At 30.2% G+C, this 13,088-nt stretch overlaps 3 protein-coding genes across 4 annotated transcripts in view; 1 reads left to right on the top strand and 2 right to left on the bottom strand.

The window, feature by feature from the left end:
* Positions 1 to 3,717, bottom strand: part of LOC108690029 (atrial natriuretic peptide receptor 1-like) — a 113,364-nt gene extending 109,647 nt beyond the window's left edge. The window contains exons 1-4 of the mRNA XM_018197091.1: positions 3,489 to 3,717; positions 2,968 to 3,142; positions 2,347 to 2,541; positions 1,931 to 2,139 (exon numbers count right to left, since the gene is read on the bottom strand). Of these exons, the coding sequence (XP_018052580.1) occupies positions 1,931 to 2,139; positions 2,347 to 2,541; positions 2,968 to 3,142; positions 3,489 to 3,717 (808 nt within the window). The remainder of the gene's footprint in view (positions 1 to 1,930; positions 2,140 to 2,346; positions 2,542 to 2,967; positions 3,143 to 3,488) is intronic.
* Positions 3,718 to 7,133: 3,416 nt separating this feature from the next.
* LOC108690045 (nucleolar protein 16) lies at positions 7,134 to 9,293 on the top strand. The gene is made up of 3 exons (XM_018197115.1): positions 7,134 to 7,332; positions 8,530 to 8,854; positions 8,922 to 9,293. Exons 1-3 carry the CDS (start codon positions 7,226 to 7,228, stop codon positions 9,048 to 9,050), a joined length of 561 nt encoding a protein of 186 aa, XP_018052604.1. The 5' UTR covers positions 7,134 to 7,225; the 3' UTR covers positions 9,051 to 9,293.
* Positions 9,294 to 9,557: 264 nt separating this feature from the next.
* LOC108690033 (fumarylacetoacetate hydrolase domain-containing protein 2) overlaps positions 9,558 to 13,088 on the bottom strand; it is an 8,745-nt gene continuing 5,214 nt past the window's right edge. For both annotated transcript variants that reach the window (XM_018197098.1, XM_018197097.1), the window contains 4 exons: positions 12,051 to 12,267; positions 10,339 to 10,673; positions 10,183 to 10,270; positions 9,558 to 10,043 (listed from right to left, as the gene is read on the bottom strand). In XM_018197098.1, coding sequence (XP_018052587.1) covers positions 9,981 to 10,043; positions 10,183 to 10,270; positions 10,339 to 10,673; positions 12,051 to 12,267 — 703 coding nt within the window. In that variant the 3' untranslated portion in view covers positions 9,558 to 9,980. The remainder of the gene's footprint in view (positions 10,044 to 10,182; positions 10,271 to 10,338; positions 10,674 to 12,050; positions 12,268 to 13,088) is intronic.

The following is a 13,088-nucleotide window of genomic DNA, read 5'->3' on the forward strand; positions in this document are numbered from 1 at the left end:
TTTTTATATCATAATATTTATATAAAATATAAATATTATGATATAAAAAGATAAACTTATGATATGTTTTTACATTTATATATATTATTTATATTTTATGTTTTTATATCATTACATTAAGCATTAAGAGAAAAAACGTCCTCAAAACGAGAGATTTATAACTGTACCAAACCTCTTGAAATGATTAATGCGCGGGAAGTATTATGTTTCTCTCACGTCATTTGAAATATATTGATTGTTGTCAAATTTATAGCAAACGCGTAAAATAAAACCTTATTTTAATATGGAACAATTTGAGAATACACGAAAGCAATACATTTTTATCAAATTATTTAATTGCCACATGACAAAAAATATAGTAAAAGTTTGTTATATAATATAATATATGTATATAGAAAGTCTCAGTTACAAGCAATTTTTTCTATCAATATAAAATTCCGATAAGATTCACATATATCTATTAATTTCAGATATATCTGATCAAAGTACGTTTGAAGTAAATTGAGTTTTAGTTATTAATTTTTTACTTATTGAGTGATATCTGTATATTAAAATTTATGCGATTGCAACTACTGCTTTCTTGAAAAAAACCAAATATTACAAATTTTAAGACAAGTTATATTTAACGATGGTTATATTTAAATACTTGTTTACAGCACTGGAGTTGTCTACATCTTGATCATTTAAAGCAAAGGTATGTGATAAATATGGATAATCAATTCAGATTAAAAAAAAATTAATCATCGAAACGATGATTGACATCTGAATGATATTTATATGAGGAAAAATAATATGATTAAACATATATAAAACATATATATATAATTATATCATTGAATGAATATACATTACTCAACAAAATTAAAGGATTATTTGTTTCATCCTAAAATTTCAAAATAGAATAACTTCGTAAAAAATCATTGTATTGAAATAAAGATTATGCGTTTCGCGAGTTATTTTCTCCGTGTTCAGATGCATTCTTGGAATGCCAGCGTTTCGTGAACCTTGCAGTCCACTACTAGTGAAAAGGCTAGCATTCCAAGAACTCTTTATATAGAACTGGACTCTTTATATAGAAAGCCCCCGTGGAAGCCTCAAGAATATCATTGTATCGAAATGTTTAAAAATGTATTTTACAGCTTGAAATTTCTACTTTTCAAATCGGTACTTCAAAAATCGGTCTTACTGATATTTTGTTTTGAAGTTACACAAACATATAAATGAAGACACATCATATCACAAAATTTTTTACGAAATTTGCGAAGTTCTACGGGGCGAATTAAAAATTGTACACAAATGCGGTTTATATTATTCGAAAGAGTGAATCTTTATCTTTAATTTGCTTTTTTGAAATTTTGTACGATTTTTTTTTTCGAATTTATTCAATGTTGAAGCAAAAACGATTCTTTTTACAATATATATACATATATCGACAATTAACCTTTTCGATTTTTACACATATCAATATAATTAACCTTTAATATCTTAAGATTATTTCTCGAAAATTCTTATATTTTTTATAATCATTTCTTTTTAAATGCTATTAATAATAAATCCATCTATTAATATTTATTATCATATAACATCAAGTTTTGTAGAAGCAACAAACAATTTTTCCACTTTTTACTTCTACATGATCAGTGCTCATAAAATCAGTGCTCATAAAATTTAATTTAACTTTTTATTTGCTGTTTTATACGCTTTCTTTGCTTACTGTATTAGATGGGATTTTATATGGAATTTATTTTCCATTATGCATCTTAAAGTATTTGTGAAGCAGATGTATAAGTTAATTGAATAAATCTGGAATTTATTTTGAATTTAATTCGACGTCTTAACATAAATTATCTTTCTGATATAAAAAGTTGTCCTTTAAAGGACAAAACTTTTTACTTAAATGTCATATTAATTAATTTTAAAGGTTACTCACCGCCGTAAGAATGACTAACGTGATCTTTCAAGGCCTCTGGATAATCACTGGGGGTTGTAGCTTCGACGTCAAAAGTGCCATAAGTAATATTATGCTCTTTCTTGATGAATTCAACCATTGACTTCATCATAAGCTGACACGTATGTCTACCAGCGACTTGATTTTGTCCATTCGTTGCATAAATAAGATGTACTTTATGCCACTCGTAGCTAATTCACAGAAAAGAAAGATAAAAGAAAATTTCACATTATTTCATCATATTCTTTAATTTTTTTATCCGCGTTTCATCAAATATTCGTATTCATCATATAATTGTCAAAACAATCTCTCATGAAGAATTAAGAAATACGCAAAAATTAAATTTTTTGTATCAATTTAATCGATAAATTGTTATATAAATTTTGAGCTGTACATACTGTTCCATTATGGCCACGAAAAATTTAGCGATATCCCTGAAAGCCAAACTTCCGATTCTTGTGGTCATAAAATATTCGTCTTTACAGTCAACTTTTTTTTCCGTAAAGTCAAAAGTAAAGCCTCCTGTGGTGATTAATGGTGCTCCAAGAAATTTCACCACTCTACCGACGACCGCTGAAAGAAAACTCTTAACTCTAATATCACATTGAAATAGCGTATAATATAAAAGACTAACTTGAAGGAAATATGCCCATATATTCATATTTTAAAAATAAAAAAGAAGTAGTAAAGAGAGAATACATAACATAAAACATAAAAATGATAATTTGTTTCAATTTTCCTAAATTTTTTTTTCGCTCTTGTAATGCATGCGATTGCAATTATAAATCATTTTGAAATATACATTTTTATGGAAAAGATTATGGAAATTTTAATATAACATATTACAATAAATCTTATATATAATGGAACAGTTTTCTCAGTTTAACGGATGTAATTTATATGTAGATTAAAACATGAGCAACATCAAGATGGGTTTTAGAATAGAATTTTCAGATTGTAGCAAATATAATTTTAAAGAAGATACAGGAAAAATTCAAAATAAAAGGATTTAAAATGACGTACCGACGCAATAATCGCATGCTGGCCCGAGAAACAAGTGTACACAATGCGAGTAGCTGTCGATCGCGCCGATTTGCGCGTACATTGCATCGCAATGATCATCTTGCGGCAAGAATTTCAGATCAAGCCAGTGCGGTAGCAGATTTCGCGATCTCGCTTCGTACACCGCTAAATCTGCAAAAGAAAAAGATAATACACTCTCAATGTTCAGGTTTACACAAGCTGAACTTTCGGGATATAAAATTGAACGTGCGCGTAAAACTTGATTTCATTCAGCTTTACATTTGCTGATCTCAGCTTATTTGAAATGCCAAGAGTATAGACTGTGACGTTAATAAAGAGACATTATTAAAAAAATAAAACGTCACTTTGCTACTTGAGTAGTGAATTTGCTCATTTTTATTCCGTTTCAAGAAAACACTGAAAAAAATATACTAAAATTTGCAGCTCCAATAAAGTGGACCACACCTTTAGCATTTTTTTTAGTATACACAATTGATTTCCAGACTAACTCTCTTACCGAGGACTGGGAGAACCTTAGGCAGAGAAATATCATATCTCGGATCCTTCGGCAGAAGAACAGCGACCCTCAGTTCGCAAGAAACAGCACCATCGCGGCTCGTGCTGCACAGTGCGTCGCATTCTGCACAGTGCTCGCAATCGCGACGCAATTGTACCTCGCCGCGGCACGTAACTTTGCCTTCTGTCCGATATATCAGCCATAAGATTATTAGCACAATGATCCTCATACGGGAATCCATGTATACGAATCGAAAGGCGATCTCGGATCAGATCGAGCTCTTCGTCACTCTGAATCGAAAATCGCGAAACATCATCCTGACATCACCGACAATCACAATCACCCGATAAATATCTTTATCATCGCGAGAAATTCTCCACCATGAACAGAATTTCGATTCATAAAATCACTATTTTGTCTAGAATCGCACTGCGATCTTTACAGTTCAAACGCGATACGTTGTACTCTCGAGTTTCGTATGTCTACCGATTTGTCTGACCGTATCGACAGTTGTTTCACTTGTCGCTTCCTTCTGATTTAATAGCGAATATTGATTCACTAAGCGAATTATTCTCTATTTCAAATTAGCATGAATGCATTATCTCGTTGTGTTATGATGTCTCGTACGATTGACTTGATTACAATAAAATTATAAATAATATTAAATGGAGAATTTTAATGAGATTATAATTAGAGAATCTAATTTGTAAAATGATCACTTTTCTTTTCTTTGAAATCAGAATAAACTACGAAATAAAAATAAAGACTTTAGATTAAATTGTAATAAAATAAAAGAAAAGAAGAAACAACCTCACGAATTTTAACTTCAAAAATTAAACTTCATTGAACGAACATCTACTAACTGCTTCTGGTTTGCTTACTTTTCGCAGATTTTATAAACAGCATATTTATGTAACGTCAATTGTAATTTATCAATTATTACCACTCAATATTGCGTTATCTATTATTTTAAGAAACACAAGATCATTGAAGATTACAGTAATTATAATCGAGTCCTAGTGCTTATCAGAGATGTAACGTATTAGTTTAAAAACTATTTAGATTTCATATCGCGGATATTTTTAAAGTGGATATCGTACGCGACCATCGAGCACTACTTCAAGAATTCTATCAACGAAATTATGTGCAATTCACAATCACCGAAGAAAATATTTACGGAACACTGAGTATGCCGAATCTACTAAATTTGACGAAAATCCTTAACGTATTCGCGCATCGTTCCGTATTTCTTTGTCTTTTCTCGAGCTTTCGTCGAGCACAAATAGAATGCAAATGCTCGCTTAATGTCGAGAGAACACAAAATTATATTAATAAAAATAAAAGATTATATTAATACAAGATTATATTAATAGAAAAGCATCACGTGAAAGAGCAGCCGATTCAGATTTTGCAGGTTTATCCGAACACGAGAAAAAGAAAAGAGCAGGAAAGAGAGAGACAGACATCGCGATTCACATCAGGATCGCCGGAAATACACTGACACCTCACGATCACGCGACCGCCTTGTCCCAGTGACAAACGAGCACTTACACACGCGGCTTTATCACGGATATCTCGCGTCGATTGATAATAGTTATCGAAAACTCCGATATGCACACTCACATGGCTATCCCCTCCCAAGTCCTTCAGAGGGTTGCCGCTTCCATTTCATCTCGAGAGATCGAATTTCTGCGAGGGTCTTCTCTCGGCCGCGTCAAACGCAGCATCGTTTAGAGGATTATTTCCGATGGTTAATTTCTATATTGTTCTCTACCATTTTTCCATTCGCTTCTTTTTCGGATATTTCTACGTTTTTTCATTGCGTTTTTGACTGTCCAAATTAAATTATTGTTATTAAATTTATAGCTATTTTCCGTATTAGCTGTATTCTATATTAAGTTTGAAATTTATGAAAATAATTAGTGAAATTGTGTAAACTTTAAAGAAATGAATAAAAATGAATAAAAAGTGTCTAACAAAGAAGAGGATCCTATCTATAGAAATACGTATGTAATATTATTGTATATAGAATAATTATAAGTCGCATATCTTGCACCAGCTCTTAGCTCAAGGAAAGGACACGACGTGATAATAATCGATTGCGATGAAACTCGTTGTAGCGATAGATCTGCTTGTCAAGTGGTACTGGATAAAAGGATATAATGCGCTTCTCAAGCGTTTGTGAGAAAATTGATTAAAAATTATTAAAAATCGTTTAAATATTGGTTTTCAATGATTTTTTACTCAAACACTATCAACTTTACAGAAAAACAGCGAAAGACGAAAATTATTTATTTTCTTCTCATAAAGTTCTGAGAATTTTTTTAGAATGTTTTTAGAATTTTTTAATATCGTATTTTCATACGACAAAAAAAAGTTGATATAAAAAATTCTAAAAAAATTCTTAAAGTTCTATGAGAAGAAAATAAATGATTTTCGTCTCTTGCAGTTTTTCTGTAAAGTTGATAGTATTTGAGAAAAAATAATTAAAAACCAATATTCGGCAATTGCACGGAACTTTTTATCAATTTTCTCACAATGCCTGAGAAGCGCATTATATCTCTTTATCTAGAACCACTTGACGTGCAAACCTATTGCTACAACGAATTTCGTCGCAATCAATTATTATTACGTTGCGTCCTCTCCTTGTAAGAAACTGGTGCAAGATATTGTTGTAATTATTAGGTGTGGGAAAAAGTTCGTGGCGTTTTTCCCGTTAGATGGATTTAAAAAACTAATATTTTATATAATATTACATACGTTTCTATAGATAGGATCCTCTTCAGTACGTAAAATTAAAACCATAAAGTGAACTTTGAAATTTATGATTATGAATGAATATTTATATTAGTAGTTTAAGAAAGTTTGTCTGCATTTTGATCATTTGATATAATTTTACATGAAAAATGTTTTTTTAAAGCGTATAGTAAAAAATAAAATATCCTTTCGCTGTGTCTCTTTAGTTATTACTATAAAGAGAGAGAGAGAGAAAGAAATTAGTTTATAGTCATTTTTAACATAAATAAAATGCCTTTCATTATACTTAAAGGGGATGAAATAAAAAATTTCCTTTGAAGTTTGCGCAATTATTATAATATTTTTTTCTAGTTTTTAATATTTTTTACATATTTAGCAAATAAGAAATATCGTGTAAAAGATCATTTAGAAAAATGTTCATAAACTTCCATTTGATGCAAAACCGACGCATTCTTTTATTTGAATTTGAATTTCATTTTAATTTAAACACCATTTAATTTAAACAAAATGTTAATATCCAAATTTGAACGTGTATCATTGCATGTTGATCGAGAAATAGTTTGAAAACTAGATAATTTTCATTATTTAATTTTAATGTTACTTGATCAACTATGTTTTTATTAATTAATTTATAATACTGCTTTTATATATATATATATATAAAATATAATATTATATTATTTATATTTCTCATACTTAATTCTTCATACTATACGAACGCCAAAGTGCAGATTTGAATCGCCACGCTATCCGTATATGGCAATTGCACGTTCGATTACAGCACTCTTTACAGTGGAGTATCGTTTTCTGGAACTAATCGAGCTATATTATATATTCGACTTCTCCATCTCTCAATGTAATGCAAACACAGTTTGTAGGTAACGCAACATCGATGTTTTTAGGAACATATTGTTAAGTTTGTCAATGGTGTAAATAATTGGTGAAATACGCATGTGTGTTGAGAAAACATCTTGAATAAAATGAAAATTAAAAGAATCAGAAAGCTAAAGCGTAAGAAGAAGTACAATCAGAACGTGAATCGAAAAAGACTGCGAAATAAATTACGGAAACAGCCGGATATTCCATGGTACATTTTCTAACCTAACTCACATACATTTATTACATCGTAAAAGTAGAGTTGTTCGGTATATTTCAAGATTACATTTACATAAAATATTTATGTATTGTTTACGTTAAATTTTGAATCTTTAGTAAATATGCAATATAACGCCTTTGATTTTCCTGTACTTTTATAAATATATTTTGTATTTCCATGCATAGAATATATTCTAAGAAAGAAAATCGGCGCTTTAAAAAGTTCATTTTTTTATAAATTAATTTTCGAAGTTTTTTTTATTATTAAGAAAATGATAATTTATACATTTATAATATATATATTTTAAAGAAGTTAGATGTTAGATTAACTAAGTCCGCAAAAGAATTAAAAACGTAAATTTTTAATTACAAACTATTCTTTAAGTTATATGAGCTACACTTCAAGTTATATGAGAAAAATTAATTTTTTAATTAATTAAAACAGAATTTTTGTTTTGTTCTTAGGAATTTATTGATGTTGAAAAATATAATTCACTAATTATCTTAAAAAATTCTTTAATTCATTCATTAAAATTAAATTTTCTTTAAAAATAAATTCTGCCAAATAATCAATATTAAGTATGCTTCTCTTGTATCATATAATGGTAAATATACAAATGCCTATTCATTTTAATTAAATTTCTTGCACAGTTCATCTTTTCGATTTTTCTCTTCAAGATGATTTTTCTCTTCAAAAGGGAAGAAAGCTGAACATGCAGGAACTTTAGTTAAAAAGTATAGATTTCAATATAAAACAAAAAACGGATCTTGAGCGATGATTTTCCTTCTCAAAATATACTTTACACGTGGAAATATACAAATTTACAAAATTATAAGAAAATAGATATAATTATATAATATTATATAATATTTACTGAATATTTTTCATGTAAATAATATAAGTAAAATGTGTAAATTATTATAAACTAGATAATACAGTTCAGAAAGAAGTAATTATAATTGTTCATCTAATTTTAATACTGATAAATAAAAATATATAAGCGAGATAGAAGTTTTAATTCAGTATGTTGCAACAACAAAGAACATAGACTTTGAGGATCTATACATTGTCTACATTGTATACAGATAAATGTAAATTATTACATTTTATAAACTTTAGTACTTACATACTTTTACATTTAGCATATTGTAAATATTATAATATTTATTGATTATATTTTGACTTTAGCGAGCAAATAAAAAAAGAATGGAAAAACAAGAATTCTATTCGTGACAATTTGAAAGAAATGGGTTTGGCATATGACGCAAACGAGGCAGTGCAAATTCCTAATGTAAAACATGAGATGTTGGAGGATGCCAAGGGAAAAGTTACAGGAAACGAGGATTTGTCAGATCACGAAAACGAAGAAATGAATATGACTGCAGCAAAAAGTTACGTGATGGAAAAGTTGGAAGCCGAAGCAAAAGTTCCTAGAGAACGACTTCTTAAATTACCAAAAGGACAAGCACAATTTCTCACTTATTTAATAAAGAAATATGGTGAAGATTATAAGGTGAGATTTTTTACAAATAAAATTAATGTTATCCCCAAACATAACTGATTATGTATTTTCAATGCAGGCGATGTCGAAAGACAAGAAGAACCATTATCAATTAACTTGGAAGCAAATACGAGCCAAGATAAAAATGTTTAAGGGAATTCCGGAACAGTATAACAAATTTGTTGAGAATAGCAGTACGCAATCCTGACGTGTATAAATGTACATTAGGATTTTATCGAGATTTTATTTATATTTTTACATTGAGAATTAATGTATACATAAGTCACTTAAATACATTTACTGTAATTTGTTCTAATTTAATAAAAATAAAAAAATAGATTACACTAAGCATATTTCATTTGTAATAAAATATATTGGCAAACAAATAATTTTGAATACATGTTGTAATTATATTACTATACATAAATAAATGATGATACATTTTCTGTGATAGAATACATATTTTTAAATGGATTATATAAAAAAATACGTGTTTTGCAGTACTTAATATAGTTTGATATGCAGTATAATGTTTGTGCCAATATAATTTTATTTTAGTATTTTAGACTAACGATTTAATTGAGTATACATAAATTAAAAAATATTATGACTTGATAAATATCGCGATCAAGATAAAAAAGATTCTTTTATTTAAATAATTCGATATAAAATTTTTGTCATTAATTTATGTGGATGGGATAAGATAAAAACATAATAGAAACAATTCTGCTTTAATTATATAAATTCGTAAAATATGTGACACAAAAAATTAACGTTATCGATGTTGTTAGGCGCCCTATTTATTATTTGTGCTCTGTTATCGTTACATTGTTTCATTGCGTAAATATATGATAAAAAAGCTGCAACGATAATGTAACGATAACGAAATAAAAATCTAGCTTTTTAAAAGGGGCAATACTTCTGGTATGGACCTTCGCAATCGCGCTGAAATTATTGGTATTCGTATTGGAAATGCGTATTTTTATATATCTATCTATGGAATAAAATTCTAGACATAGATCTTAGATTAGTTCAACGACATTGCGAATATCGATCCCTGAAGGAACATAGGTCCAGTCTTATAAGGATCACGAAGTTCTGTTAATGTTTTAACCAAAGGTGTACTCCATTTCTTAGATCAGATCACTTTGTTTCTCAGACGTCCCAGACTCTCGATTTCAGTTTCAAGTACATCGCCACGCTGAAACACGCAATCGAATACAATTTAGGAATTTACATAAATTAAAAAATACTGCACATTAATATATGTTAATGACGACGTATCATACACACATGCTGAAAAAAATATTATAATTAATTTATTAAACATAGAATTATACCTGCAAATATTCAGGTGGATTACGTGTGAATCCTACACCGGCCGGGGTGCCGGTAAGGATCACATCGCCTGGTAACAACGTCACAAATCTGAAATGTTAACATTATTATTACGTATTATTAATTGCATGATTAATATCGTCAAGAAAAATACGAACTGCGAAAGATAAGCAACTATTTCATGAGGTTTAAAGATGAGTTCGCTGGTATTGCCATCTTGCTTTAGATTGCCATTCACCCATGTCCTCACGGATAGATTGTTGATTTCACTTATCGCTTCTTTGGTGACTACCGCCGGACCAAGAGGACAGAATGTGTCCATCCCTTTACCAAGCAGAAATTGACCACCATTTCGCTTTGATTTCTGCCAATCACGTGCCGATATATCCTGCGCTACTGTGTAACCGAAGATACAGTCCTCGACGTCATCATTATTGACGCCTTTGCATTTCTTCCCAATCACTATCGCTAGCTCCGCCTCCCAATCGACCTTCTGTAAATTCAAAAATCGCTTTGCGCTTTAACTTCCCGCAATTTTTCCCTGTAACTTGCAATCTGAGTCTTTTTTTATCACACACAAGCAAAGTTTTATTCTTAAATTCTTCCGAAATAAAGAAGAATGGAATCCGGTTCTTTTCTAAAATTTCTTATATTTGTTTGGCAATAGAGATGTTGAAAAGTAACTGTAAATTTTTCACACCTTTTTGAAAGCTTAGAATTAAAAAAAAATTGGGCTAGACCAAAAAATTGCAGATAGCAAAGATTGCAGACAGAGAAAGTAAGAATATAATTGCAGATGGAGGATTAACCAAGCGTGCGCGACTTCCGAAATGCCCTGTATAAAACACATTATACAGTGTCCTACTTTTTTAGAGTGTTAAGGACAAAGTGCATAATGATTAATGATGCCCTTTGAACAATTAGACGCAAACCCGATTGGTATTTAAGCTTTAGTCACTGCAGACTCCGCGAGAAACCAATCTATTGACTCTATAAAGAAGAGACTGTCGTAACAGAGTATGTTCACAGCTTGGAATGAATAGAATAATAATGAAAGTGGGAGTTATGACATAATGGACTAAAAATATATAATTCCCAACAGAATCATGCTCCTCAAAGAGGACCTTATCGTGTTTCGATAATACTGTTTAATATCCAAATTCTCTCGTGCTATAATACATATTTGAGATTTTTTTATGCTAAACATGATGTTAAAAATCACTTTTTTTTTTATTCAAAAATGTTATATACCTTAAAGATTTTTTGCGAACACAATGTATCAGAATTTGTGTCAGCATATCAGGATTTTGAAAATCGGAGTGAATTAGTCTAAACCATTTCACTTTACTATTACATCCCAATTTACTAAAAATCCTGATGTGCTACGCAAATTCTAATATAGCATTGTGTTCAGCGCAAAAAATCTTTAAGATATATAACATTTTGAATAAAAAAAGAGTGATTTTTTTGCTGAATTGTTTTGTGTTTTGCTGAAAAGTTAAAAATTCGAACAACCATAATTTAATAAAAATGAGTCATATGATTATGAACTCAAATTTATTTGAAAGTTTTTAAATTATACTTTTAGATGCCGTAGACTTTTTTAGAAACAAACTTTTATTTTTCCATAAAAGAACCTTGATGAAAAATATCATTTTTGCTCATTTTGCCTCAATTTATTCAACCATTTTTGCCTCAATTTATTCAAACTTCTGAAGTGCTACGTAAATTCTGCCAATAGCGAATTCAGCGCGAAAAAATCTTCCGAGTATGTACTATGACACTTCGAAGAAGAAAAAAAAGTAATTTTATTACGAACAATGTAATTAACTCGGCTTTTCCTCCTCCTCCTCTCTTTCCATCGACTTACATCCGAGATCTGCGGCAGCAGGATGTTGTCGCGGGGTCCGATGATGTTGCTGGGAAATTTGCTAAAGACTACCGGACTCTCCGGAGTTGGTATACCTTGCTCCTGACAATGTCCGCTGTAGTTGAGGCCGATGCAAGCGAGCTTGTCCATGCGCGTGATCGGCGCCAGGAGGTTCACATCGGCCTCAGGCGTAATGCTCCGTCCCTCGGCGACTATTCTGTAACCAATCGTTCGTAATTCAGCGTCTAGAAGGACTTCAGAATCTCCGATCAAAGTTAATCAACTTGCACGCGAGGTAAAACTTGGTTAAATTGCTTTTTTTTTACTGTGGCGTAAGTCTCTATAGAAAATAAGCTGTGCGATGTTAAAAGATAAGGCAAAAGGAAACAAACAGCAGAGAATAGAAAAAGAGAAAATTTTATTAAATTCGCAAGCACAAATGCACTTCTCATGCTCAATCTTGTTAATTATGATAATCGATGAGTAATATGTTCTAGATAACAAACGGATTTTTCCCGAAAATCGGAGTTACGATAATGAGAACAACCATTAATTATTTCTATGTCTAAATCTCATCAATTATTCCGCGTCCAATATCTCGCCGTTAATTCCGTATGACTAATCAAATCGAGTACAATTTACGTTTCTATTGTGTTCACTCTACCACCGTTTCCGATTGTAGTGCAACGTGTTGTGCTCATAGTTTTTTGCAAATATTTTCCTCATATCGATTCACGTAGAGATTACGTAACAGAAACATTGCGTGCAAAATCTCAAGTTTTTTAAGGCTCCAGACAATATAGTCAACGTGTATCAACGTTAGCAAATATCATATATGACATATGTAATTATCCATATTGAATGTAATATTTAACGAATATGTGCAAAGTTGATATACTAGCCATATCATCTAGAAGCGCCTTAAAATATAATGTGTAAATAAATGATATGATTTAACTTAAATTTTTAAACTAACATTTTTTATGTATTATAATTATCTATTTTAAATGTCCAAGACATTTAATTTTGAATAATTAA

Source organism: Atta colombica, unplaced genomic scaffold (genome assembly GCF_001594045.1).
Source record: "Atta colombica isolate Treedump-2 unplaced genomic scaffold, Acol1.0 scaffold293, whole genome shotgun sequence".
In the NCBI taxonomy this organism is placed as follows: Eukaryota; Metazoa; Arthropoda; class Insecta; order Hymenoptera; family Formicidae; genus Atta; species Atta colombica.